This window comes from Phaethon aethereus, assembly GCF_964289735.1.
Source record: "Phaethon aethereus genome assembly, chromosome: 14".
Lineage (NCBI taxonomy): Eukaryota > Metazoa > Chordata > Aves > Phaethontiformes > Phaethontidae > Phaethon > Phaethon aethereus.
In genome coordinates, this window is record NC_138590.1 from 12,104,288 (window position 1) to 12,129,146 (window position 24,859).

Genomic DNA, 24,859 nt, shown 5'->3' on the forward strand with positions numbered 1-24,859 from the left:
GGCAGGGCGGGGAGCAGTTAAGGGTTCGAGTAATTCCTCACCCAGGAATTGCTGGGTGAGGTTTCTCTCATGGGCGCTGTGCAGGATGTCAGGCTGTGTGACTGAAATTGTCCTTTCAGGAGTAAAAACTTGTGATCCATCAGGTTAGCAAAACACAGCAGAGCTCAGATTCATACAACTCCGATTTAGGTAGTCAAAACTAAACTATGCCCCACTGAATTATGCTGATGTCATTTTTTAATGTTCACCAGAGCAGAGTAGCTGTCTGCAGGCCTGGACCCCTGCTTCCTTTTTGGATATTACTGAGAATTTCACAAGAAGTGGGTGGGTGGGTAGGTGGAGCTGCCCTTCTCACAGCTACTCACATCGAACAGAAAGCAGAAAATCTTCTGTTTCTATTTGTCTGGATCATAAATCAGACATTAAGGAGAGGTATGCAAAAGCTTAGAATATCTGGCTGCAGCAATTTTGATCTTTCAAAATTTATTTTTAGTGTGAGGCTAAATGAAAACAAGATTTAAACAATTTTCTGGGAGGTGGGTTTTTAATGGTTGATTTGGGTGAGGAGATTTCAGAATTCTCAGTTCTGCCGTTAGGCTGTAGGTATTTCATGAAGTTGGCGGTTTGAGTTTGTGATTTTTTTCATTATTGAAACTTTATTTCGTAACATATATGTACTAACACTGCTGTCACCATGTTGCAGGGGACTTAAAAGATACCATTTGAAGTATACTAGTCTTTAATAAAAAGGATTGCTGTTACATAATGCCTATGGAAATACCTCCTGAAAAGTCAAGTTTGGATACTCCAATTACCACAGTTAGAAAGGATTCCTCCTTGACAGTCACTTATCAGGGATCTGGTGTCACATCTAATTGAAAAAGGAAAAAATGCTACAATGGAAGTGGAAGACACCTTGATTTAAAAAAGATAAGGTGTGGTGATTTCTACCCATGAGCAGCTGCCCTTTATGTTTTTCAAATGAATGGAAAATGAAACAGCCCTTCCCCCAGAATATCTAAATGATGTCAAGCTGAGATATGTTGTTACCGTCTATTGTTATGAGGATGCCATGAATTCGTGGAAAAATAGTACCTGGATGAAGATAGAGTGCATTTTGTGGATTTCGCAGAGGAGCTTTCAAAATTGCCAAAAGAAGAAAACATGGGGAAGACTGTCATTAAAATTTGATACAGATTTGTGTGAAAAAAACCTGTTTTGTTACAGCAAACAGATAAGGGAAAAAAGTTCAGATGGAAATTCTCCAACCACCAAGAGCTGACTCTTATTTGGAGTTACACCAACCACCTTCTGAAGGTTTGAGCTTTCTCTCCAGACCTCAGAGGAATCGGAGTACAGTTATGCAAGTAGGAAAACCTTAGCTACACTGTTTGGCAGAAACTTCACAGCTACCAGTACAGGAGAACATTCAGTAGCACTCAAAAAGGCAATGAATATTCATAGATAATGAGCACTCATTGCCTTTCAATTTGCTTTGCTGGCCACCATGTCGCTAATACAATGGCATCATAGGGGAGAAGAATGACATTAGGATTAGAGAAATATTTGAGAGATACTGCACCGTATGGCAGTGAAATTTTGCCAGACGTTGTTCTTCCGACATTCAAAAATGTGCACACCAGCAAATGACAAAACATTATATTATTGTAATATGATTAATATTATTTATGAACAAATTCCTCTAACTTAGCTTTTTTATTATAGGATACCTTTATTGTTGTGTTGGGAAAAGATGTTTTTTCACTCCAGTCCCCTGCTGATTTGGGCAGAGTACAAAAGAAAAGGATTTTGTGAATTGTGGTTTGTAAATGAAGGCCAAGAACTAGTGATTTTTTGACAACTCATCTGGATGTCGTCAAAGGTCATTATTATCAAAGAATGGTGTTCACAGCAGTTTGCAGGTATCTGGACATTTCCAAATGTTTCATGTTAGGCACCCCGGTATTTAAATACCCCAAAGCAATCAGTGATTATGAAAGGTCTCCGTTCCCATGGAACTTATGTCCAAAACTGTGAATCAGCTGAGTGCTACCAATATCAGGATTAAAGTTTAGGTGAAAAATTTTCACCAAATTGTCATTTAGAATATTCTGATTAGAAAAATTCATAAATAATGAACTCAGTATTTTTTGCATCTCAGGCTGCACATCCTCTCATTGAACTGGGAGAAGACCAGTGTGAGCATTCAAGTCTCTCTGTTACTGCCCATTGCAGGGTGCCTGCCAAGTGTTTCCCCAGCAAAATGAGTATTTGACAAAGATCCTCCACATCCGAGGAAATGAGTTAATAGCATAAACCAGGAAACTGATGCAGAAAATGGAACCCACCAGGGCGGGATGTTTGGAGTGGATATTCTAAGCTGGGTTGCCATCTGAAAATTATTAATGTTAGTAGTAAAGAACAAAAATAAACTACTAATAATTAATATTGGAATGGAGACAGGCTTTGTGTTTGGCCCAAATCCAGAATACAAGATTTTCAGGAGTGCATGGTATTGCAAAAAGTGTGCTTTCATTAAAGCCAGTAGTACAACTTCTTAAAGTGTTTTTTAAAATCTTAACCCAAACTGTTTGGTGAGCATAACCAGAAAGCTTTTAGTATCACAATTAGTCCTTTCTGCTTCCCACCTTCATTCCATGAATTTATAGTTCTCTCTCTGACAAAACAAATCTTTAGTGTGAAAGTCACTGTAATATAAGCAGTGCTGGTTTATGACCTCATTGAGTGAAACGAATAGGTTTAGGAAGTTTATTAAAAAGATAAAGAATAAAGCTTTATGAAAAATTTGTCTGAAATTTAGCAGCTTAAAATGTATTATTTCTCAAAAGTAAGTCAAAACATTTTGATCTGCAAGTTAAGGTACAACGGCCACTGTGAGATGCATAACAAAATACTGTCCTTCATGAAGTAGGTGGTTAGGACTTTCTGAACTTCTGATCCATTTTTGTGAGCCAAGTGGTCACTCAAAAGTGTAGGTATCCCAAAGCAATGTTTTTGGAAATTCTTGGACCTAAAGCCAAACTCTGAAATCACTAAGGTGCCTAAAGTTGCAGGTAGGTGTTCAGTGGAATTTTTAAAACTCTGGCTACAGAATTTCTAGGCCTGTCTGCGAGGTACTTTGAAAATTCCATTAGGTGCTTACTGGAGCCACTGGATAGCTGGGTGCTTCCAAAGATCTGGTCCCAAATGCTGCAGGAACCTATGTGCTTTTTACTGTGAAGTGCATGTTAGCAATGGGAGTATAAAGAAATTAAAAATTAATTATGTTTGGTTAATACCATATCATTCTGGTTTTGTAGCAACTCTCTCAGAAGTTTTATATCTATCCCATGAAAAAGCAAAGCGCGTTTCCCGCAGAGGTCCCTTCTGGGTTGTGAAATGGCAGCAGACATGCTAGATCTCCCCTGCTGTCAGAGACTGAACAGCTCGCCTTGCTGTTCGCTGAAAACCGGGGCTTGCATATGGAATTCATAGGTTTGGTGTTACCTGATCCATGCTGAGAGGGAAGGCCAGCACTCGGAGGTAAATTGCAGGCCTGACCGCAACGCTGCTCATCTTTCCAGCTGCAGCTTTAGTTTGTGGGTTGGGGTTTGAGGTCACAGAGCTTTGCTGCAGTACGTTCAGGTGAGAGCATTGCTCAACTTCCTGGGCTCTTTGAGGAGATGAAGAGAGGGAGAAAAATGTTTCTGACCACGTTTGCTTCTCTGAGGCACTGGAAGGTACAGCAACTCTGATTAGGGGCCCTTTGGGGAAAATTATCCCCTTCCAGGGATTGTGACCTTGAAGGTGATGGTGAGTGCTGCCTCCTCATTCAGCCCTGAGTCTGAGCAGAGGGTGCCTGCTGGAAAGCCCACAGTCAGGTGTCTGTTCAATATCAGCTGCCAGATATTTTTATGGGGTTGCTTCTGGCTGCTTCCTACCTATGACATTGTCTTGCCGAGGTCCCCTGGTACTTTCGGGAGCCAGCGCGAGCTCCTGGGTCTCCAGGTTTCCAGAGGTGTCTGCCCATCTCTGCTCATTGTATAGCAGAAAGAGGATCCTAATTTAGGCAGACTGACTTACCCAGCCAGAGCTGGAGTCTGACTTTTTACATGCTGCAATGCCTTAGGTAGGTGGTCTGAATAAGGCCCTAAATAAATAAATAAAAACATAGCATGACTTTATCAGACACATTGAAAGAAAAACTTCTCTAAGCGTTTGTAGGCTTGAGTCCAAAGTATTCACTCCTCAGATTTTCAGCGTGCTGGTTTTATGTGGTGTCATTGCTGGACAGATACTATGAACTATAAATATATTTTTATGCTTGTGTTTTTGCAAGTAAAGCCTAAATGGCTGGGAGGGGGTGTTTGACCCTGCATTCAGAGCAGCACAAAGAACAGAGGAGGAAATAGCCTGAAAGACACTGCGCAGGAGAGACAAGGGGGTCTCAGTCTTTGCAACGCAGTCAGGGCTTCTGCTTGAAATGCAATTCAGGTTACGTTGCCTCCATTGCTGTCCTGCTGCCATCACAAACATGGGCTGAGTATTGCATTCCTGAATCAAACCTTAATACTACTACTACTACTACTACTAAAAAATATGCTTTTCTTATCCACCCTTCCCATCCCAGGTAGTCATTAGTTTGTAGTGTATTTCTGGCCAGGAAAGCGATTTAGTTAAACCTTCTGATCACTGGGATGCTTTTCTTACGGAAGAGCCAGATTGCCTACCTTTTCCCTTGGCCCAGGGCCTGGAAACCCGAGGCCGTCCACCGGACCTTGCTCTCTCCGTTGGCAGCTCTGCGTAACCTGTCACAGAGACAGTCGGAGCACAGTTTTTGCACATGATGAATATGGATCTTTGCTGCATCTGGCAGGCTGCAACAATGAATGCAGAAGACTGTCATTAATAGATAATAAAAGCAGAAAGCAACATTAATGGGAATAAGCTTTTCTTTTACTGGGACTGATTATTACTTTTTTGTTCTTGGCCTGTGACTAGATTGAGACGCAAATAACAGCTACCAATGCTGTGTGCACACATGTGTTTTGTTGTTGGCTGGTTTTTAATCTAGAATATTTAACCATGATATCTTCAAAGTGCGATTGTGTCATACATTCTCATACAACAACAGATTTCAAAGATGAAGAGCCTTGCTGCTTTACGTTTAGTCATGCCTTCATCTATAAATTTATGGCAGTATTATGAATTGAACAAGTCCCAGAGCAACAACAAAAATGCTTTTTTGTTTGAATTTAGATATTGCATACTTTGTTCTTCAAATGAATAATAAAACCAGTATGTTTCTTTAGTGGTAAACTTGAGGCTAACTTCATCTCACGTTACTAATCAAGTACTCAAGAATATGTGTGTGCACATATACATATGTGTGTGCGTGTGTGGTAAACAGGCGCTTTCAGTCATGGTACTAGACATAGGCTGAATATTCGTATTCCAATAGCGATAGGCAAACCTCTGAGAACAGATGGAGCAGAGTTCAGCACAAAGGTTTAATCCTATCAAGATGATTCCTGTATGGCCATCTGGATAATCCGGCGCACAAATTCAGTGCCTGTTAAAAATACAACGTAGGCCAAGATTAGCGTCACAGATTTTCCACTAGACTTGTTCATATTTGACTTTATGATTCTCAGACTCCAGAAAATTGCATTAGAAAGCAGCCTGTGATTTGTGAGAGAAATCAGACGAGGAATAAGAACTCTTAGGGTACTTGAATTTCCCTTGAAGAAATGGGATTACAGGCACTCCCTGTCCCTGCCACAACTGCTTTGTGTTTCTACGCGGCTTGTTCTGTTTCTGAAAGACAATTACTGCGAGCTCTCTGTTGTGGGCAGACCTTCTCAATTCTGCTGAACAAAGAGACTTCAGCTAAAAATTAATTTTAGTTGGAGCTCTTGTTTTTATCAGGATGAAATAAATTCTTTGTTTGCTGTAGAACCCATCTCAGGTGAACTTCTGATTGTTGTGTTGTATAATATAGTGGGGTTTTTAACTGATTTTGAGGGGATTGAATTCTGTTTTTTTTTTCTTTGTGATAGTGAAAGATTCCATTAATGTTTAACTGATACTAATATTTAGTTTGGGGGAGTGAGAATTTTGATTTAGATTGAACTCTATGTTTCATCTGGAATAGTTCCTGTGTATCATTGACTAAGCCTTGCCAGTGTGGCCATAATGTACCAGTATATATCTGAACATCAAGACTTGCTGCTGTTGTGCTCAGAATGCTGAGCTTTTTACACCTTGCAGGAATGGGATGCTGTGGCTCGGAAGCTTTTATTTATTCCTATGTTCTGACTCTAGAGATATTTGCTGTGAGAGATCTACAGTTTTGTTAAGGTACTGATGGGAAAAAAGAGAAAATGAGACCAGGGTGATGGTGAAACAAAACATGAATTTAGAAATAGCACCCACCTGCCCTTCTGTTAGGTTGGGATTCAGCAAAGCAGGATTAACATGAGGCAGATGATTGGTTCCATCCTATAAAATGCTTTGCTGGTTCAGGACCTTAGTTAGCAGCACTGAAGACCTGTCAGTTCAATCAAGTAGGTTTTGGGGTATGCAGTGATATTTGTTTTGACAAACTTTTAGGGTTGATTTATATTACACGTTTTGGGCTTGCATTTGCGGGGTTGCCATCATCCTGACCCAGAAATTGCATCAGTGCAACTATTTTTAAACTTTAGTGCACTTAAACAGATGCAGTCTCCTTTCTTATTGTTTTTAAAATAGTCATATTGGCTTAGCTGGGCTCTGTAACTTCATCAGCAGAACTTAAATCAGTAAGAAGCCATGGAAACTAAAATGGGAGAGGCATATAGGACTTTTTCACTGGTTTTGTAACAAAGCTTTTAAAGTCCACGTTCAGATAAAATGGTACAATCCCGTACATGTATCGCACCTTAGTCCCCCGTGTGCTATTGTCTTTGGCTTCCCATCTTTCAGGAACACTGTTCCTGTGCCTTTGCAAGTGACCCCACGGGATGGAGGAAGGAGTGAAGAAATTGTAGTGCAATAATTTGGGGGTTCATAGTATTGCTTGGGGTCAAAATATGCCTGTGCATCCCTGAGGGAGGAGAGCGTGCTGCAGCAGTCACTGGTTTGGTGCTTGGGTCTGAACAAGCTTGTCCCCAGTTGTGGAGCTGGAAGCGCTGCTGATATTTGCTGGGGCCTATGCGATATTCTTGGATGCGCTGTTTCTTCTCCTGATCCAGTGTGTCTCTATCCCCTGTGCAACCGAGGTGCTCAAGATAACAGAGACCGCATCAGTGCTGGAGCTGAGTAATTGCATTGGTTTAGGCAGAGTGCTACGTTTGGCTGAGGCCACCCGCAACAGTTTCTTCATGGCTGACTCAAATGGAAAATCTTCCAGCTTTGGGGCAAAAATAATGAATGCAAAAATTATAGCCTAAAATCTACTTGAAATTTCCTTGAAATAAAAAAATCAGAACAGTGCCTCAAAAAATTTCACAATAAAGTTAGGCTTCTTGAAATACATGTATATTTATATAGAGAGAGTGCATATAAATTTTTTCAATAAAAATAATGTAAGTGTTATTTTTTTTTATATATATATATTCCTGTTTTGGCTAAACTTATATATTGAATTTAATGAAACTTTTAAGTGCTTTTGCAACATTGCATTTTTCTTGGGGAATTTGTTATTTGCCAAGCAAACATGATGGAGCTCTCTTCTGGAGGTCAAGTTTTACCAACTTGCTGTGAGATGCGAAGGACTCCTACTGTTTTATTAATTTTTGGAAAGCAGGAGGTACCTCCTAAAGTAAAAAAAAAACCAAAAAAGCAAAAAAAACCCCCCAGAACTTCTGTGATGTGAAAGGGTTTAAAAGAGTGAATGAAAATGCATTTCTTGCAATCAAAGAGAGATAGATAAATTATTATTTTTATGGAAATGTTTTATGTAAAATACACAGCAGATTTTTTGTAACATATCTCTCATTATTCAAGATTGCCTCCTTTTTCCATGCAATCATTTTTCAGGCAGTGATCAACAACTGAGAGCTTTGGAAATCATTAAAGAAAGAGAAACACAGAGGACTCCATGAAATGTAACTTTGCTAGCTGAGGCATCAGCAAGGATAAAAGGGAAACACAGGCTTAAGTATTGATTGTAGGTGGAATATTATCCCAGGTAATTTACATTTTCAATTCCCATTAATGGCAACTGAGCATCTGAAATGTTACACAGAAAATCACAGCCAATACCTTTAATTTCACCACTTGAAAACAGAAACAAAGGCAACCTTCCCTCCCTTCCCCCAACCTGGAGGGATTGCACCGTGTGTATATTTTTGGTTTGGTGATTTCATCCAGTGCAGACGTCATGAAGCACCGGGAGGAGGCTGCCGTTTTTGGCAGGGTGTTGTAATCTTTAAAGCTTGCAAATGGTAAGTCCCAAATATCAAGATGCTGTAAAGCAGGGAGCTGGGAAGGGGGAGCAGGGCATCACATCCTGGTGCCTGTGTTGCATAAAGCTGCGTGAGTTATCTCCTCAAGAGGGAAACCTCTGTTACCCTGTTTCCTGCGCAGCAGCTGCTTATTGTCAGGAGAGAATAGGAGAGAGAGCAGGCTGCGGTATGAAAAAGGAAAGCAGGAAGATCATCACTTTACTAAGATAAACAGCAAATGCATTGTTTAGCTTAAGAGTGAAGATTTAATGCTCCAGTAAAATATGTAAAAACCCTGCCACATTCCCTTTCCCTGAAGTGTCTATGACTAACCCTTTGGGCTGGTCCTGTGGACTTTTCCCATCCAGGCTGCCTTGGTAAACTTCAGTTGCTTTCAGTTGCTTCTGCTTCATACAGCTCCGGCAATGCCTCCACACACTGGGCTGGAAGGGTACTGTTGCATGGGCACACAAACTTTTTAGGGTTCACCCTTTCAGCACGCTCAAAATCGGTGAGCAGGTGATGACAACTCCTGCTTCTCAGGAATATTATTTTTGAAAACAAAAAACAAACCCACCACAAAACAGCCCAGCTCACCCCATGTGTGCTGCCCCCCGCCCCCCTCCTTGGTTCATTCTCTCAAACTGTCAAATTTTGGAAAAACTATAATTTTCAGTTCTGGACACCCCCCCCCCCCCCCCCCCGCCTGATAAAATCAATCTGTTAAAGTGCTTAATGCGGAAAATCCACTATAAACAATGATGAATGAAATAACCCTTCCTCTCGTATAACACCTATGTACATCTATAATTAGCAAAGGGAAGAGATAAGTTTTTCTCCCCTTTTAAGGACAAGCATACCTTAAACTAAAAATGTTATTCAAAAAGGCTTTGAGCATCCCAACAAGTGCTGTACACCTTTGGCTCCCAAGTGCTGTGGGAAAGGAATTTAGACTCAGACCATTCCTGGGAGCTGCCTTGCTCAGAGTTACAAACCCTACATGATTTCAATAGCTATGAGATACCTGAGGGAAGATCTACACCAGATGATATAAAAATGCTGTAGAAATTCCAGAATTAGCCTTGAGTCACTGCTACATTTGACTCTCTGCAACACTGAACAGACATAGCAGCTCAGTTCCTGAATGGGCATTAGTGTGTCAGCTCTGCTGCTGCTAGTTCTTGTGTCAGGTTGGATGAGCTCTGCACTGCACAGGGTAGTCTACATGTAACCTAAGTGTTTTTTGAAATGGGAAACCCCAGTTCCGTATACATTACATAGCTCTTGGCAGCTTTGCACAGAGCACTGCCCAACTATCTTAAAAAATCTAGTTCCTTACTCTGGAACTTCTTCGGCTGGGTCCTTAAGCACTCAAGTGGTTTGTTGAATCACAACTTCAATAAGTCATGGTTTTGAATACTTAAAACTGATTTGTCTTGATATTCTGAAAATCAGCAGTTTGGTGAAAGCATTTAACAGGTTGCAGGATCAGACCGATAAACTGTGGGTTAATCTGTAGCTCATTTATGTATTTAGCCTGGAATTAGGTTTTAGCCAAGAAAAAAGGAAAATGAGGTTAAACTCCAGATATTTTCAGTACCTCCTCTAAGACGACATAAATTCTCTGTGCCTCTGAATTCCCAGTTTTAACTGCCTTTATGCAACTCTCCTTGCGTGTCACAATACTCTTAAAGAGAAAATAAAGAAAAAGAAAAGCACATATCCCATCATTTAAACTCCTGTTGTGATGCAGCAACTGTTGTCAGAGCCTCATCTATGGAATAATGGAGGATGAAACCACACTTCATGATAAAAACTGCAGGCGAGGTCATTCTTACAGTCACCAGCACAAACTGGATATTAATCATAGAGCACATACATTTCAGAAGCTAAATAAGAGCAGTCCAAGAGTCCTGCTGGTAGCTGTGCATCCAGCTAATTCACCTCAGTGAACATTTAACTTCTAAGCTCAATTAACCCTTATTTCAAGGCCACCCATAAACTTTGTGGTAAATAATTTTTTTTTTTTCCTCCAGCCTCTGTTTTCTATCAATGGAATAGATCATTTCTGTTGGAGGATGAAGTGCTATGTCTGTTTATAAATGCAGGTCCCTAATTAAGGCTATGTGATGTCCAGTGTGTGTTTGTGAGGGGCTTGAATCAGTAACTCATTGGTTTGTAAATTCAGGTGTTTGATGCTCCTGAGGGTATCTGCTATTTCTTCTGCTACTTGAGGCAGATAGAGATGCTCAGGAGGCAGATGGGGGAGAGGGATTTCCTAGTGCAATTGTCTGCACACAAAGTTAGTTGTTAAACATGTACAAGAAGCTACGAGGAGACGTTATTGCTGTTGTTTTGTTATTATTATTGTTATTAATATTATTAGTACCATTGTTATTCTCCCTTCCAAGCATTGTTCAGAGGCAAATTGGAAATGTGGTAATTAAGCCCTGACTGGTGGTGCAATACTAGTGTCCTGAGCCAAAGTTCAACGCCCTGAAATGAAATTTAAACCAATTAATCTGTTAGATTTTTATCACTTGTCCGTGTTTTCTCAGCAATTCCCTCAGCACGCGGCCTTTGATCAACTCTCATACAAAAGCTAAAATATGTGCCTGCTGCTAGCAAGATGGGGCTGACATTAACATGGCACTCATAAAACAATCAGAGCAGTGAAGCCCTCAAACAGACAGGGCATAGTAATATTTAATAAAAGTGCACACATAATCTTCAGAATTAGCATTTTGTGCCTTGCAGTACCTTTGGGAGAAGAGCTTTTATTTGTGGAGTGATCATTATTATAACAAAGAAGAGCTACCTAATAATTTCCACTTTAACTCTGCAATATGCCACGAGCATTTCTGAACCATTATGCTAAACTGTGACGGGGTAATCATTTTATTGTCACAGTTTGAAGGAAGAAAAATCCCCTGTATATCAGTAGCTAGGGGAGCACGGGAATACAGGAACACACTGACACACACAGAGCACACAACAGAAAACTTCCTTTTTGCTACCCGTGTGCTGAAGTCGCCTTTGTATGGAAGGTGATAAGATTTTAACACTGTATGTTCTGAGAAAAGATGAAGATGTCAAAAGAACATTGTTTCCCTTGAAAGTCGTTAAAGTTTTTGTTCATAAATCCTTAAAATTTATCAATAGAGACATTAGCTTTGAAGTCAGTGGCAAAATTCCCACGGGCTTCAATAAGTTCGCGATTGCAGCGCCTCCCTCTAACATCTATGTCTGTTAACTCAAACCACAGGAGCAGCACAGTGAAACATGTCCGATGTTAATACTGATTTGCCTTGATACTATGCAAAGAAGGAGAGCAGCTCATTAAGACTCATAACCATTAGGCCATTTCAGCAGGTGGAGGATGTGGCCACATCACCTTCAGCAAGGAGCTGCAAGGTCCGTGCCTGCAGTTGGAGGGGTAGTATTTAGTTTTTCATCAGTCCAACGACTGTTCTGAAAACGTGCAGCCAATGTAACACGCTCACACCAGAGAGTCTTAAAATCTTATCTGATAGTTAGGCTACCAGCTCTTGTGCTTCTGGTTGTAGCTGGCTGCCAGCTGTTCATTAAAAAAAAAGTTTACGTGAGTAAGACTGTGTAATTATTCTTTTTTATTATAATTCTTCTCTGGACTTAAAGTCCATTCATGTTATCAATCATGTACACTTCATTGCCTTTATTAGAAGTAGTCTAAATTCCTTCACCGCATTTTTTTATCAGCAAAGTTTCAGACTTCAACCCAAATCTCTTTTTCTACAGAAAAACGCAAATTTTATGTAACTTTTTAAATATTTGTTTTGAAAACACCATTTTAGAAATGATGCTTTAGTGTTACAGAAGAGCATCTGAAGTGATAATATTTTGAAACAAAATATTTTGTTTTTCTTGGAAATATTAGAAAGTGTTATAGTTAATTCCAGATAGATATTCTGGAACTTTGCATTCTACAAAAAAAATGTTCTGTATTTTGGTTTCTCTTGTGACCAAAACAAAATGTAGAAAAATCAAGGTCTCCAATGAAAAGATTATTCTGCCTAGTTCTGTTTTTCTAGGGTTGCACAGAAGTAAACACCTTCCAGACAGTGCTTTGAAACTTGCCAAATGATTAACAGAAGAAATATGAAGAGCTGAGGGCCTGAGCTGGCCAGACATTTGTACCAGGGGCATAAATAGAGCTGAGGTCATTGCCTCGCCCCCCTCCCAACATTACCTGTGGTGACGCCGGCAAATGGGACATGATTCTTCCATCCTCCTTCCTGGTGCTCCAAGGAAAGGGCCTGGGAAGGGCAAAGTTTTAGTAAGACCAGTGTCCCAAACGACACTGGCTGTTGCAAATATGTCATTGTATAAACATGTTTTGTGCCTTCAAAAACAGGTAGCAGTCTGGATGCCTCCCTCAGCACGTCTCCTCAGGCTTCCTCAGGACACAGCCCTTCAGCGCAGCTTCCCTCGCGGGGCAGCACCTTCGTGCAGCCCTTCCAGTCTTTACAGACACTTGCATTTTAAGATAAGAGAGGCTGTGTGGGGAAAGTTGGGAAGTCTCATGGGTTTTTGTGACAGGTCCCAAGGGAAAATAATGCCCTGAAATCTTTCGGGAGTGCACAGCGCTCTCGCTGCTTCTCAGGTAGTGCCTGCAAAGGGTACCAACCTGCCCTGCTTATTAAACCACCAAGCCCTGACTTTTCCTTCTCTGAGGAGATGCCCTGGGCTATTGCCAGCAGTTTCGGTGAGGCACTGATTCAAGCACAATTGCTACATGTTTAAAAAAATTACACGTGCGAGTGGTCCCATTGACTTTGCGGGCAAGAGTGTCCCAGTGAACAACCTGCAGCCCCAATGCAGCACAAGGACCTGAGGGTCTGCTCAAAGTTCCTCTGGCTGCTCTGGGACTTGGCATGTATTTGATATTAAGCACATACATGTATAAAGTATCAGAATCAAATAAATGAGGCAGCACAGAAAGTGTAGCACCTTGCACTTCTGAGTGCAATGTAGGTACCACAAAGAACATCACAGGATAAATAGCAAGACCTCTTGCGAGGACCTCTAACTGCAGAACAGTTATCTTGCATTCATTTTGAAGATGAATTGAATCTATAATTTTGAAGCCCGCATATGTTTTCTGTTAATGGCTTATGGTCTCAAACAGTTTTTATTCACTGGTATTTAGGAAAAAAATGTTGCTTGTAGTCTGTAAGAAAAGTAGCTCATTCTCTGACACATGGGAAACTGATTATCTTCGAGTTTTATTGTGGGGTGTGTGTCCACAATCAACTGTAAAGGGTGTAATTTGGAAGTGATTTTAATTTTTATTTATGAAAAAGTTGATTCTGTGAAAGGGCTAGATGGCATTTTGAAAAGTTGCTTTCACTGTAAATCCATTGCTGTGAGCTCAGCTGAAAGGAAAGCATTTGGTTTTGGACTTTGCAATGTTTTTTATGCACGGTTTTATGCAAGTAACTTGAATCCAAATTAAACATATTGAAGTTACTTCTGTGTGTGTGCTACATTTTCGTGATGGTAATGTTAGGATGTTTCTTTTGTTAGCTCATGTAAAAGTTAATGGCTGTGCTCTGCCAAGTTTGGAGTAGGGTAATGATTTTTTTCTGCCTGTGTGTGTTTTTCACTGGAGCTGGCATCCCCATCAGCTTAAGTAGTGGAAAAGTTTTGTGTCTGACACTTACGACCTTTTGTAGGTAGGGATGGGGTCTGTTTGCTCCCCATGCGTATGTTCCATCACTGGTGGTGCAAGTCTGTAGCAATGCCCACAGAAACGCTCACTGCTAAGGGTGACTCAACGGCTCCCTTTCCAGCTCCCTCCTGCTTCCCAGCTCCACGTCCACCCGCCTGGCCCCGGGGGCTGGGAGGAAGGAGCTTCTCACCAGCCACACCGACTCATGCAATTAGCTCCAACAGACCAGAACTTCACTAAATAATCATAAAGATGCACAGGGTCTCTTTAGCGCTTTATGTCTGGAGCATTTTAAAGTAAGCTTCTGTGAATGAATTAATTTACTGTCTTTACAATTAGAAGAATGTAGGGCAGGGGCTGTGCCACTACACAGCCACACTAAGTAATTCATGGGTTCAAGGGTGTTGTCCTGGATGGTGCTAACATGTGGGTGGCTTTTACACCCTTATTTTCCTAGTAAATCCTTACCTGAAGTGCATGACTACTGTGCCTTGAGTCATTAAATGCTCAAAGTTACAAACGAAATTAACAACTCAACCAGCCTTTCAACCAAGTAGCAATTCACAGCCAAATGCCAACAACCCTAAAAAAAGAGGTATATATGCATATATGCAGCTAACGAGCTGTTAGCTGCTGATTGACACCTGATTCACATTGCAGAAAAGGTGTGGGCAATAGCAGCCCTTCATGTTTTTTCAGTGGAGCCAGCCTCCTCTCTGCTGAGGACTAGGTTCTTATCTAAAGGAAAGAGTCTTTCTTTTCAACATTGAGGTTGACTGGTGGAGTTTTGCTGCTCCTTAAGGAATCTATTTTTTGTAGCAAATGAAATTGTTGAGGTACCCACTTTACTCAAAGTGTTATCTAATGGTATGGTGTCATATTTTCATGTCATGCTGTATTAGCAAGAAGAAGTTGGTGTCATTTGGGATGGGGTTGCTTTTTATCATCAACCTGTATAAGGCTCCACAGCTGAGAATTAGCCAGAGCTGTTTGTCTTATTCACATTATTTTTACGGTTAATGTTATTCCTGTTGCTTCCACACAGTTAAATTCTGATGTACTTCAGTACTGCAGGGAAGGAGAATCACTATGTGGATGTTTATATTGCCCTTGCCCACCAGTTGAGCATGCTTCTGCTTAGATAGTCATAAACTTGAAGATCTTACACCAAGATTTGAGCTTATTACTTTGAGCAGTGCTTGAGTTTTCAACATCCTCTCAGGAGGCACTTAGTGCATACGATGCCAAGAAAGTGGCTAGTGGAAGTGGGGATAGACTCTATGAATATGGCAGACTGCATTGCACACACTTTTAAATTCTCCAGTAGATGCAATGTAACTGGAATGACTGGATAGCAGGGTTGTAAGTTTTGGGTTTGTGTTTGGTGTTTTTTTTTTTTGTAGTAGCCAAAGCATTAACCAGGGCAGGGTGGTTTAATACTAGAACAACCTGGATCTGATTATAGAATAATTAAAGAAATGCTGAGGGTTACATCCTTTTTTACTTAGCCAATATTTTCCATAATATTTATAGGAGTTTCCTTGTTGAATTTAGGTTATGAGGGATAATAAAGCAAGCTCACTGGAGATTGTTTTATTAACTCGGGTACTGCGCATTTCTTATAGAATAAAGATAGGGATTTGTCCTCATTTCCAACTGGTCTCTGCCCATCATGCTGTGATTTTTTTGTTAATGTAGTCTTTAAAAAGTTAATTTTTTAAATGCAGATAACAAAACCAAACAGAAATTAATTGAGAAAAAATGCTTCCAAAGATATAGTTTGAGGTCATGCACATGTACTAGAAAGAATGTGATTGCTGAAATCTTTGTGTTAGTAAGGGGGGAAAAATGAAAGTTCCTTTTATTTTATTTTTCTCAAGCCTTCTATCATTAAAATCTGGTTCTAACAGCAGAATACTTCTCTTTTTCATGTGTGTTGAAAAGCAGCTACACCATGTATCAAAGCCATCAGTCCAAGTGAAGGATGGACTACAGGAGGTGCCACTGTCATCATCATAGGAGACAATTTCTTTGATGGGTTACAGGTCATATTCGGCACCATGCTGGTTTGGAGTGAGGTAGGTGTTGTCTGAACGGTAATGTCTAATAGCTTTGTCTAGCTTATAGCTAGCCTGTCCTTTTTCTATGCCACATGCTAAATCAGCATCAAATGTTGAGATGTGAATCCTTTCCTCATTCAGTTTTATGAAAATAATTAGTCAAATTTACCTGTGGCAGAAATCCATTATAGCCAGGGGATTTGCATCTCCTCTCACTGGCCCAGAATTTAGCTCAGTGCCTTTTATTCCAAGAAAAGGGAAGGATAAATGCCTGTGTGAATAATTCTGCATTTAGCACTACAATCGCTAAGGGCCCACAGGAAACAAATGTTTAGGTGATCCTGCTTTCCAGGGAAACTGGCTATGTGTAGCTGCAGCTCAATGAGGTGGAGGTTGCAGAAATTCAGCGCTTCCGAATAGCATATCCTTAAAGTGTAGATGCTCACTGTAAGTACCGTCTGCATAATAGCAACCAAATACACCGTATTGTATCCACAGTGGAAAATCCAGACTTGTCATAGCTAGCGGGGGCTTCTGCAGTTTCACAGTAACCCTTTTTTTGGTTTTTGTCAATTTTGCTGTTGCTGTTCCTCCCAGTTTCTTAAATCCTCTCTTCTCCTGGCACATACATTGAAATTATCCCGGAGTCTGATATTCCCCAAAAGCTGGTGGAAAGTTAAAACCCAGGCAGCATCACCCAAACGGCCACTTCCAGTGCGCAGGGCCATAGAAGTCGGGCAGAGTTCCCACTGGCTTCACTGGCATGGGAAGGCAGGTCCAAGGAAAGGTTTATGTTTTGCATTTATGACTTTTCAAAAGCGTTTCTGAGGTTTTATAAGAAATTGTTATTTTCATGGTTTTAATACTGAAATAGACATGCTAACAGACAAACCAGCATCTCCAAAATAGCTATACAGTGCTTACCCAGTGACGTAAGGAAATTCTGATACTTTGCTTTATATCCTGTAAATATTAAATCAACTTTATAGCTTAATTCACATCCAGCACATTCCCCCTACTGATTCCATTGCACATATGGCAGCATTTTTTCCATATGAAGAGTATCCTCTAACGTCCTTCATGGGCTTCACTATTCTCTCTCGCTCATCCTTCCACTTGAGGACAAGTATGGATGAAAGGGCATTCCAGAAAAGGAGATATATTAAATGAGCCCTATTCTGAAGCCCTTATGTGATCATGAAAGTGCCCCCTGGGTCCAGTGTAAGCATTTTGTGTTAGGATTGAAGCCATTATGGCTACAGACATCTAACGGGGAAAGGTGAAGAGGCTGGGAGGAAAGTGCTCTGATTTTGGTAGTGCAGAATTGGATCTTTCATTATAAAACTTGATTCTGGTTATTAGTGGAAGCCATTAATTGGCAATTTCTAATCTCAGGAGAGTGAGTGCTGGTCAAAACATTGTTGCTGATGGTTGCAAGGCCTTGTCATAAACTGAATAATGTTAGAGGGATCCAGACCCAAGTCAGTCTGCTTGTCGTGAATGCTGTAACGGGCTGCAAGTTGGCTTTGAGTGAAAACTGTTTCACTGTCTCTTCCTTACGGAATTGCTTCTCAGTTTCATAACCTATGGGAGCAATAGAAAATCCTATAGGGGAAAACAGATGATTTCTAAAAGAAGCAGACAGACATGATAAATAAGTGCAGAAATGCATGAGCTGCCTGAGTGATCCCGAAATCATAGTGATATATAGCAATTTAAATTACACATGCTAGCCACATATGAAGTACCAAATAAGTTCTTTCTTTCCCTTCCCATTTCTAAAAATGTCTAATGCATTTTCAGTACTCAGGAAGAATATTTTTGTTTTACTTTAATAGAGTGTAGAATTGAACTGTCGATCTTCAAACCTGGAGCAGGTTCATCCTGAGTTGCCAGTCAGGCCCAGTTTTGAGCAAACCTGGCCAGGTTATTTTGCCATTGAATTCAAGAAGAATTTCTAAGTTTGTCCTGTTGTTTCATTGATCCAAAGAAAACATGATTTTAACTGGGCTGTAGAAAATCCAAACCAAAACCAGATAGGCAGAAACTAGAACAAAAGAGTGAGTCTTGCAGAGCATTTTCACATGGATTTTTTTCTAGCTTCACTTTCAGTTGTAATTGCAGGTGATTTGGGGGATGAAGTCTAATATTTAAATTAAGCATCATTTTGCCACAGACTTTGCATGGGACCTTGGGCAAATCACATAATCTGCTTAAAGTTCAATTCCCTTTCTCTAACATAGTAATAAGATTAGTCACTTTCTTTGGAGAGGTGCTGTAAGGATAATTATCATAAAGGTCCTATATTACTCAGATTTTATTATAGCAAAATCCATGTAAGTACCTGAGATGCATAGATATTTAAAATATAAATCCTACCACAGTTCAGAAGCAAAGTTAAAACAAAACAAAAAACCAAAAACAAACAAACAAACAAAAAATTGTTCATTTTAAGGGTGAATTTGTTGCTGTCAAACAGCATATGTTATAAATAGTTTGAAATGTAAATAATATATTTTTAATTTATTTTACATGTATTCAAGTTTTGTAATTGAAATATTTATATGCTTGAAATGGAGTTGACTGTGTTAAAAAAGGAGGTTTAAAATGGTTTCTGAAACACATATTTATTATTTAAACATATATTTTAGCTGTAAACACTCTAACATAATTACAACCTTTCTCAGCCAGGGAGAACTAAATAAAAACTTAATTTGTCACATTAATTTTGTGCAGAAATGCAGACACCCTAAGCCAGTAGGTTCAATTAATCCTTAACTCCCATATTACTGTATAAAACTGACTTTTAAAGCCCTTGATATTTTTAGAATACAGCAAAATGGGCCATCTAATGCCTTTTTTTCAAGGGACTTTCAAACCGACAAACAAACGGCATTGGTATATCGTGTGCACATGCTGAATCTGGACAGACAACTCCCAGCAAATAGTCTGTTTGCCAGATAGACTCTGCCTTTCTGTTTGTCCAGTCCACAAACAGACGGAGTTGTTATTTGCAGGTTTCTACCCAGCATTTTGGGTCTGTATTTGCAAATATTCAAAATCTGAGCTGCTGATAAAAATCCTCTGTTGTTTCTCTCTGTTATTGGGGGGCTGAAAGTCCAAGAGTCAAGTTTCAGGGCAAATATATGATTGTGAAGACAAAATTAGTTTCTTATAAATATTCCACAATATTTGCTTAAAATGAACTATTTCTTCAAACATTTTCCTGCCAAGAACATTCCTCCAGCTGTACAGAGTCAGCTGGAAACAACTTCTTTTTCTTTTATATTAAGAAAAGATGAAGCACTGAAACATCAGTTCTTTTACCTTTGTACAGCACAAAAACAGAGGATGATTTTTTGGTTTGGCATTTTTGTTTTGTTGGCTTTTGGGGTTTTTTTTTTTGGTTTTTTTAATGCTGCTGAATCTGTGACATCTGTGACAGTTTTTTATTTTGCTTTTTATGTTTATTATTGATTTTGGAAGTCTCTGTTTTTGAGTGCTTATTTTGGAGGTCTGATTCATTTTTAAAAAATGAGTAGGCACCCTCTTTTTGAAAACCAAGGCTTATTAAGCATCTGGATGCCCAGAATTGAGGCATGCAAAGTCACTGGTCATTTTTAAAAATATAGGTATCTTAAGGGTCCTGTTCTCACTGAAAGCTGTCATTACCTTCAGTTGGTAGGATTTTTCTTCATTCCTGTCCTAATGGTCCTCTTCAATGGAGTCCAAGTTAAATTTATGACTGATTGTCACCATTTCTCTAACCACAAACCAGAACTCAAGCATGCAAAAATAAACTAGTGACTCAGATTAATGACATCTCCTTATAAAATGTCACTTTTAAAAAAAGAAAGTAACCTGGCACTCCGAAGAGTGTGAAATAATGCTGTATCACACAAGAATGTCTAGAATATATTAGCAAACCACAGAAAGAGGCTTGTTGTACACACTCAAACCAAATGTGTTTTGGATTTTGAAGGACACGCACCTCCCTCCATTCTGAAGGTCTCTCACTCAGGTTTTAATGCAATCCACAGCATGTCCCAACTGACATGTAAGAGTTTATATCAAACAGCTAGTGCAGCTGCCAAGTATCAGACCAAATCACTTGAAAATCCCTTGGGAGATAGGATCCAGTTACTAGTTTTATGTCCAGCTCCAGATCTCAATTATCCAAATGCTGGAATGGAAAAGCTGGATCTGGGATTTTGGCTGGGGGGTTCTTCTCCAAATCACAGCCTTGCTCAAGATTTACATTTAAAAATATGTTCAGAAATGTACATAACTCATATTCACTAATTCTTAGTTCCTAGCATGTGATTGCTATGGTTGTTATGATGTCTGTTAATGCACTAAGAGTTCCCATCTGACGTTAGAACATAGAAGTGGCCATATGAGGTCAGACATGGGGGTTCATCTGGCTTGGTATCTTGTGTTTGGCGCTGGGTGATGACAGATGTCTGTAAAAACAACAAAGTGAGCATGTAGTGATGCTTCCCCAGAACACTCTACCAGCCTCCAACAGTTTGGGGCTCAGAGGCTTCTACAAGTGGTGTCTTTACTTTTCATATATTGTGATGCTAATAGCTCACTTTTTCCAGATGCTTTACGTACAAATGTAAGACAGACTGTGCTTTGAAGAAAGTACAAGCTATGTCAGTGTGAGAGGAGAAAACATGCTAGGAAAAGGTGGAGTGGATTCCCAAGATCAGGCCACAGGTTGACAGTGTAGACAGGAAAATATCCCATAATCTTGGAGTTATTGAAGTCGGGGGCAGATTTGCTTTTGCTGTGGGTGGGCCTGGAGTACCCAGAGCTGTGCAGCACCCATTGGGTCGCTCAGGTTGCAAAACGGAGTTAGGGCAATTCAGAGAGGTGGTCCCGGTCCATAATGCAGATCCTGGCAGCACTAGGGAATCGGAATTCGAGATCAAAGGTGAGATTCAGAGGGCAGGTTTTGAAGTGCAGCGACACTGTCCCTTAAAGACCATTTCTTGATATGACAGCAGTATAGGGGACTACTGGTATGTAACCAAGCTAGCCAGTTCCTTTCTGTGTGCATGAGAACTGAAGGCTGACCCAGAACAAAGGTCCTTCTAGCTCAGCACTATATCCCTGACAGTGGTCAGTGGCAAATGCTAGGGAGAAAAAGCAAAAGGAAAAGGCACATGTGTTCTCCTGGTATACCTCCCAAGCTTTAGCTCTACAGAAGAGAGGAGTAAAATATATCCTAAGTATCCTAAACCATAGGACTTCAGACATAATGTTCACCCTTTGGGAATGTGTGGGCGACATTATTGTATATTTGTGGTTTTAAACACAGTTAAACTTATTTACTTCAGAGCACAAAGGAAAACCAAACTGTTTGTGGAGAACAAACCAGGAAACTTGCTTAACTCTCCCCAGCTCTCTGTAACAATGGACCATAAATAGGTCAGACATTTCTTGGGAACCAGGGAAGATGAGTATTGGAAAATGCCACAAATTATGTTTAAGGAACATTAAAGTGGTGACAGACCAGTAAATGCTGGGAAATTCAAAGATACAACCAGAAGCTGCCTGTATAGCTTGTGCCAGAATGGGCGTGGGTAGTGCAAGGCACATGCTGATGTAGTAAGACTAGCATGTTAACCTTTGCTATTAAAATCCTTGGCTGTTTTTACAAGTATTTTTCCCCTAAAAATGTCATGAAACTTTTTGCATCTTGCCAATTCACCCAGTTAACTAGAACCACTTGAGGATGGGATTTATCTCAGCTAGGTTTGGCTGCCTACAGTTAACGCATCTAGTCTAAACTTGTCATCTCGGAAACTTGTCATCTCGGTTCATTGGAGAAAGGTAGATGCTTCCAGAGAGAAGCTCATCCCAACATGAGAGGTGTCTAAAGCACTGTAAATAAATTGCTATTTGGCAGTGCTTTCTGCCTCTGCTGACTATTGAGGGTGTGTAGAGAATTGGCGTAGACTTTTAGGCTTTGGTCAGCCCAACTGTAAAACAACTCAATTTAAAAAAAAAAAGCAACCCTTGAAGTTTGGTGGTTTTGTTTGTTTGTTTGTTTATCCAGTTGATAGAGTGAGTAATTTAGAAAGAAGGCACATTTCTTTGAAAAATAAATAAGTTTCTAAATCACATGATTTCAAAGCAGAGCCTGAAAACATGTTCTTTAGAGCTCACAAACAAGAAGGCATCAATTCCTAAATTGATAATTTCTAAAATTACATGAGACTTATGACTTCTGTGGATCTGAATAACTTTTGGAGCATTTGATACTGGTACTTTTGGTTTTAACCTTCACCTTGACAATATTAATTTTCTTATTTTAAATATAGAGATCTTCCTACTGCGTATGCCATTTCCCTCAGTAACACAGATGGCTCTCAGACAGGCATTACTCTCCTGTGCTTTTTCGGTCCTGTGCCCTAAACAAAGAACTAGTTAAAAGTCTGATACTACAATTTTGAAATATTTGGTTCCTAGTAAAAATAAGAATAAAATTAGCTTTTTATTTAAAAAAAAACTCAGAGAACAAAACTCTGTTGAAATGTATTCTCTACTCCAGGACATGATTCAACCATGAGCAGCTGACTGTCTGTATAGGGTGCCCATGGCTTTGCTCACTGTCAAGGCTGGTTATAGTCCTGGTCTTGTTTGCCTCTCTACAAGTGTGTTAATGTGCCACAGTCAGTTAGAGAAGGGTTATCTGTGTGCTAGAGTTGTACCTTGGTTGCTGAACACAATCATGTCACCTTTTCTATGTACCTCTTTTTACTATTCTTGTCTAAGGGAGGATAACGAGTGAGAAGAGGACATATCAGTGATGGGGAGGACAATGCTGTAGTTTCCGAGTGCAGCAGAGATTTGAGTTAACCTGACATATATTAGTGAACTCCTAGATGGCTCTAATATTTATTTCAGGGACTACGTTTTAAGTAGTCCAGAATCCTGAAAGAGCAAAAATGGTCTAGAGCCTGGAAAGTGCAGACTGTCCCACCCCAATCTTTTGTGTTAAGAAGATCAGGATCTCCAGCCCCATTAGCAAAAAAGTTAAGTTTGTCTACTTCTTACTCTGTAAACCCACATCTGCAGGAGCCCTCTCAGATGTGTGTCAGTCATCGCAGTGAAGGCAGACTGGAAGTGATGGTTAGATGGTTATATTTGGTGTATCTCTCGTGACTGCTCTGATCATTTGGAAGGAAAGATCTAGCATCCTTCACAAGCCAAACTTTGCATTTCTGCAGTAATCAGTTATACATCCACAAACTGAATAGAAAATTAGAACAGCAGGATATGGTGCTTTTGCAGTGTATAGATGTCAGCTGGGGACCAGTACATTTAAAAGCCTGCCCGGGCTTGGGCTGTGCAGTGAGTCTCAGCCTGGGCTTGCACTGTACTGTGTTCACACATGTAACTGCGTATCATTTATCAATCAGATTTGTTGGACACTGTCATGACCCCAGTGTTCACCTGAGCAAACATAGGCATCCTGCTGCTGTAAGCTAAAGTTATTGCATTAAGCCTGGGCTAACGCTTGGGCGAGGAAGCAAGTGCCTGCCATGTATGAAAACAGAAATAATGTTGTTACGGCTGAGGAGGAGAATGCTTGTAAATATTGTAGTCACTGGCTTTTGTGTGGGTTACATTAAGATTGTATTCAAACACTGACAGGTTAATTACATGTTTCAAAGCTTGTTTACTGTGATCTGAGAGGAAAGTGTTATTAAAGAAGTGTTCAGCATCTAACAGTGCTTTTTTTCCCTTTCTTCTCCCTTCTCAATGTTTCACTCTAGCTGATTACTCCTCATGCCATCCGCGTACAGACGCCTCCCCGACATATCCCAGGGGTTGTAGAAGTCACATTGTCCTACAAGTCTAAGCAGTTTTGCAAGGGAACGCCTGGAAGATTCATTTACACAGGTAAGCATGCTTTAGTACTGTGTATAATATGGAGAAATAGGGCAGGCAATATATCATACTTGCTAGGGCTTCTGCTTTCGTCATTAAAAGCTGTACTGTATTTTATTATTTTGTCTGAGCACATCATTGAAGATACCAATTTAAGGTTGGATTTCAGAAATGGATGACTGTAGAGATGAATCTGAAAACATACCAGTGTGTGATTTTTGCTTGCTTGTTTGTCCTCTCAATGGGACATCTCTTTACCCAGGAGGTGGGGAGGAAGGAGAGAAATAGATACTCCGGTACTTAAACAAACAGAGGAAGAGTGCAAGCATAAAGAGCCAGACATACTAATGCACTTCATGAACCTGCCTTCCAGGAAGTGTCTTTCCAAATATCTCCATCTCATGTTGTCCGGCAAGTGTTGCAGGTGTTCAAAGCAGCAGCCTGTTTGCCTTCCCATCTCACCATAACATATTTGCCTCTGACTTCCAGGGAGGCTAAGCAGCTTTCACCCCAGCTGATGCTGCAGACATAGTGACTTGCAGTGTGTTTCGGGGTGGCGTCCCACACTGAGACCACTAAGTCGGGTGGTTTGGCCTGAAGAATTATAAACAAAAAAAGTGCTAGGACATTGCAGGTGCTGTCAGTGTTAGGTGGCTCTCAGTAATGAAAAGAATGGCCAGGGAAATAAATCAAGTAGCAGCCTAACTTTTAAAAGAAGTGTGTCATCGATTCCTTGGAAAGTAGGCATACTACAA

The 24,859-nt window shown here is 40.2% G+C and overlaps 1 protein-coding gene across 10 annotated transcripts in view; it reads left to right on the forward strand.

Moving 5' to 3' along the window:
* Positions 1-24,859, forward strand: part of EBF1 (EBF transcription factor 1) — a gene marked incomplete at its 3' end in the record, with an annotated part of 278,174 nt that overhangs the window by 189,815 nt on the left and 63,500 nt on the right. For 6 of the 10 annotated variants that reach the window (XM_082006219.1, XM_082006215.1, XM_082006221.1 and 3 more), the window contains 2 exons: positions 16,087-16,217; positions 23,990-24,116. In XM_082006219.1, coding sequence (XP_081862345.1) covers positions 16,087-16,217; positions 23,990-24,116 — 258 coding nt within the window. Of the gene's footprint in view, positions 1-16,083; positions 16,218-23,989; positions 24,117-24,859 lie in introns of all 10 variants that reach the window. The other 4 variants (XM_082006218.1, XM_082006220.1, XM_082006214.1 and 1 more) reach the window with 1 other exon arrangement.